Here is a 4,464-nt window from a genome sequence, read left to right as displayed (position 1 = left end):
TTTTATTGGGGAAAACACTATAATTTTCCTCACAAAACATTGTCAATTGCTACAACGTTTTTTCTCATGGGTTTTTTTCCTTCCAAAATTATCTTTGTTGGTTTTTTTTAATATTAAGTTAGTAGAATATTTAGCTTTGTAATTTTTTTTGCTTTTTATTAACAGAAAAGCTAAATCATGTGATAAAAATACTGTATCGTTTCTCACAAAACATTGTAGATTGCTATAAATCATTTTGTTTAGTCTCTAAGTTTTTAATCACCAACAACTTCTTTTTCTGTCATGAAATATTTGCTCCATCATACGTTTAGTTTCTATTACTTATCTAACACTGATTCATAATTATAACACTATTAAATTTATTTGTTTTATAAACTCGCAGCAGCACATGAACATGTCACAGCAGCGCACAAGCATGTCGTCTCGTAAATACTACAAGAAGACGCAAAAGATCTGTGCTTATAAAATTAAAATACCACAAGGACTTGGTTCACACATGGCGATCTTGACATCTTGTAATAAAAAAAAAAAACACAAACACCAATGATCTCTTAATAATAAAGAGTAAATTGCAATAAAATTAATGAAATTAGGAGATTTGGATATACGACGCAGTTTGTTTGGCCTCCACCCATGAGACCTCCCGGTACTGAAAAACCCACACACACACAGACACTTACCATCCTTGATTAATTATTGAATGTTTACTGGGTCTTGCACAAATATTTGCAGAGCGTTAATGGCTTTGTTACTCTTGCTTCTTGGTTCCTGACAGAAATACGTTGGCTGATCCCAAACGAGTAGAGTTAACATAATCTTGGATAAGATGAGCTGGAACGCCAGGGAGTACCAATCCAGTTACCCTAAACCCTCTCAAGAACCATCTTTCTTTGTAGTCTCGTCCCTTGGTGCTCGTGATAGTGAAGCTTCTTATTAACTCAAAAAATGCATTTACCATCATGGGTATTGCCCCACGTAGAGAGAAGTAATTCTTGTTTGGTTCTTCTTCAACTACCTGCATTTAGTCCAAATGAGTTTAATTTGTACAGGTAACTTCAAGATGTGAATTGGATTTTAGGATTTGACATGAATTTATTACTTGCCTGTACTTCATAGTTCCTATTGTAGTAGAGGCATGTCCCAAAGTGCTTGAACATGAGGGCCTTGTCATCATAAGGCAACCTAGGAACTATATCAGAACCGTAAACAAACCTGTAATATGGAATCGTGTTCTGTTCTAACATATTTTCCATGTATTTTCCGAAATTTCCATCTCCTACTCTAGGCTGCCCAAATGTGTAGATCCCTTGTAATCTGTCCAACAACAGTTTCTCATCATGGAATGCCAAAACTGCAGGGAACAGAATTGCTAGCGCCCCGCCTAAGCTGTGACCGGTCACTATGTATTTTGTTTGATCATTTTGTGACAAAATGCCTTTCAATATATCTCTAAGGGCATAGTAAGCTAATGGTGCTGGGCGTGAGCTATTTTGCTTCATTTCCTTAGGCCAACCAAGGCACTTTTGCAATCCCAGAGCTTTCATAAAACCTCCATGGATCCTTCCAACATCAGGAATCTCATACCAGGAAAGATCAAAGTCGGAACACCAAGCGTCCGCATCAAAAGGTTCAGTACCTCTGAAAGCCAAAACAATTGTATCATGGTCATCTTTTTTGTCACGTAGCAAAAAGGCTTGTGTTGTGGCTTTATCTTGGTAATCTGCACCCCAGGAATCATATGTTAAAATCCATCTGCATTATAAGATTTTACTTAGCAGAACAAAACTTTATGATCCATGTAGCTATCTTACCGTTCCAGAAGTCATAGGATCCCAATAACTCCATCTGCATTATAAGATTTACAATGGTTTTAGCAATGGTCATAGTGTATTAGCAAAACAAATTAGTAAACTGTTACGTAATTACAACAATATTGTACCTCCCATTGATGATTGACAATAGTTTCGAGGTACTCTTTGTTCTCGTATGATGCTTTAGAAGCCATCATAGAAAGTTCTGCATAGTACCTCGGATCACCATGTTTAATGTTTCTGTCCAATTCTGTTCGTAAGTCGTAATTTCCAGTAAAAGATACGAAAGATGCTGATGTTTTCTCCGGAATCACCACCTTCCCTAAACGGCAACAATAAACCAACGACTCCATTTAATATTGATAAAGCACGGAAAAAAATATTTCTAAAGATCTAAACTGAATCAAGCCAAGTTTATTCAAATCAATTCTTTCAAGTGACCCAAATTTGTAGTCGTCACCCTAGTGTGTGCATGTTGGAGAATATGGGTGTCTTCTAGTAACTACAGTAGCATTGAAGGGCCCTATATGCACATTTACAAGAAGAATATGGTGAGTTTTTCTGCCACCTATCTATATTCTATAGGCAATTTAAAGGCCCACCGTACCAACCACGCGTACCAAAACGCTTTTTAGCTGTAAGGCTTGACAAACTGACGAATAGGTAGGTATAGGGAAGATGATGCTATCAAATGATGAGTTCATAATGCTGCCCTCTCTGATGCTCTTTCACACTTAAGTAATTGTAAAAGATTTGTTATATGAGCTGCGACAACCATCTAGAGCTGCACCATAAACTATGCTAACTTTCACCCAAAAAAGAGACGATACGTTGACAGTTCTTAGGTAGGTTGGTTGTTCATAAAATTACTGCTGGTTGTTCATAAAATTATTGCAAGGAAACAGCTAAGAGCATGCGAAAGAAAGGAATCTAAGAAAGTCAGAGACGCTACTTTTAAGAAAAACAATTACCAACTTGATTACAATTAACGTGCTGTGCTGACTTGACCTACCTCTACCTTTTACATTTTTCTAGTTCAACTGCCAATTGTTTTAACAGATTAGGTTGCGTTTTTTGAGGTAGCTTTGTCGTTTTAAAAAAATAATTTTTAAAAAAATTATAGTTAAAATTTAACTATAGTAAAACATATATGTGAGGTGTTTGAATGAAACTTTTTAATTTTCTTACAAGCAATAAAAAAACGACCAGCAAAGAATTTTTAGTAATTTCGAGTAAATATATCAGGAATATTTATTAAATTCTGTTAAAACAATATATAAAAACTGCTGCATAATATTATGTTTTAAACTTAATTTTTTAGTAGATCTTACAACATAAACCTAATTTTTTTTTAAACCAAATATATTATTGAGTGTAACAGTCTAAATAGAATTAGGAAATTAAATGCATGCACAAAAAATTAAGTTCCCTTAACTCTATTTAATAGAGTCTATTATTCCTTTCCATTTCTCTCCCTCTTACAGACATTGCACTTGAAAACAAACTGTTTACGTAATTTTATGTGCAGAATCACTCCCCGCTTGATCACCTGAAGGGGGAAAAAAAAAGGAAGAGAGAAAAAATTGTGCTGTATAAATCTTATAGAACAATTGCAAAAACCTAATTTAATTACTAGCAGTATGCGTATATTTTGAAAAAAAAAATAAAGATGAAATTAACGAAGAACAAATTAACATATAGTATATAATTATAAATAAACACTCTATATATAGAAAGAAAATAAATTATACTATGATCTGTATTAATTATATATATTGCTTGAGATTATAACCTTCTATGGTATTTAGTAAAAGGCTGCCAAAGCCACCGTTGCTAGACAAAAGGTTGAGCCACATCTCCGTAAGTGACCCGAAAAATGATATCGGCTTGGAAAAAAACTGCAGCAATTTTTGAACAATAATGGAGATGAATATGAGCCATCGACGCTGAAAATCCTCCTCCTTCACCTCCGCGCTATCAACGAACTTTCTTTTCTCGATGTCAGTGGAGAATAAGATGTTGATGAGATCAAAGAATGTTAATTCTTCAGGTTTCAAGAGCATATAACTGCTCGAAAACCCTTTGTCGCAATCCATTGCTGCAGCAATGTACAACGCAGGATACTGGAGAAATGAGAGTGTTTTAGAGCTTTAATTTTCTATGCTGCCTCAACTCAACTTGGTATGATTATGATTATTATAGCTAAGCATATTTATAGGCATAGATTTTTACCACCTTAATCACCAAACCAAGTTAAAAATAAAAAACTTTGCCCGATCAACTTCGATGGCTTGGCTTATTTATGCAATAATTAGCACGTTTAGCAACACAATGACCTTGGCGTGGGGTCTAATGGTTTGAACAAGATAAAATTAAAGCAAAGAAAATAAAGGAATGATTCGATGGGGGATATGATTACAGCTTTTTTCTGTTTGTTTACAATATTGTATTTCCCTCTGTGCGTGAGCGGCCCTTGTGAGTCACATGGCTTGCCGGGTTTGTCCCACCAACATGAATTATTAAAAGCAACAAAAAAAATAAAATAAAAAAAAGCTACCAAGCACCAACAGCGTAAATCGACCATATGGAAAACGATTTTAAGGAACATATTTTGTTTTGTCCAATTCATTTGATACAGTGCTGCATGTATAAA

At 34.8% G+C, this 4,464-nt stretch overlaps 1 protein-coding gene across 1 annotated transcript; it reads right to left on the bottom strand.

Annotated features, from left to right (window-relative positions):
* Positions 1-440: 440 nt before the first annotated feature.
* Positions 441-4,009, bottom strand: LOC133672670 (triacylglycerol lipase OBL1). Its single transcript, XM_062093152.1, has 5 exons — positions 3,604-4,009; positions 1,940-2,133; positions 1,812-1,845; positions 1,100-1,720; positions 441-1,011 (listed from the first exon to the last, which is right to left on the bottom strand). The coding sequence occupies exons 1-5, from the start codon at positions 3,905-3,907 to the stop codon at positions 749-751; spliced, it is 1,416 nt and encodes a 471-aa protein (XP_061949136.1). The 5' UTR covers positions 3,908-4,009; the 3' UTR covers positions 441-748.
* Between the last annotated feature and the right edge of the window lie 455 nt (positions 4,010-4,464).

Source organism: Populus nigra, chromosome 14, assembly GCF_951802175.1.
Source record: "Populus nigra chromosome 14, ddPopNigr1.1, whole genome shotgun sequence".
Classification (NCBI taxonomy): Eukaryota; Viridiplantae; Streptophyta; class Magnoliopsida; order Malpighiales; family Salicaceae; genus Populus; species Populus nigra.
Note: the sequence above shows the minus strand (reverse complement) of the source record. Positions and strands in the feature narration are given on the sequence as shown.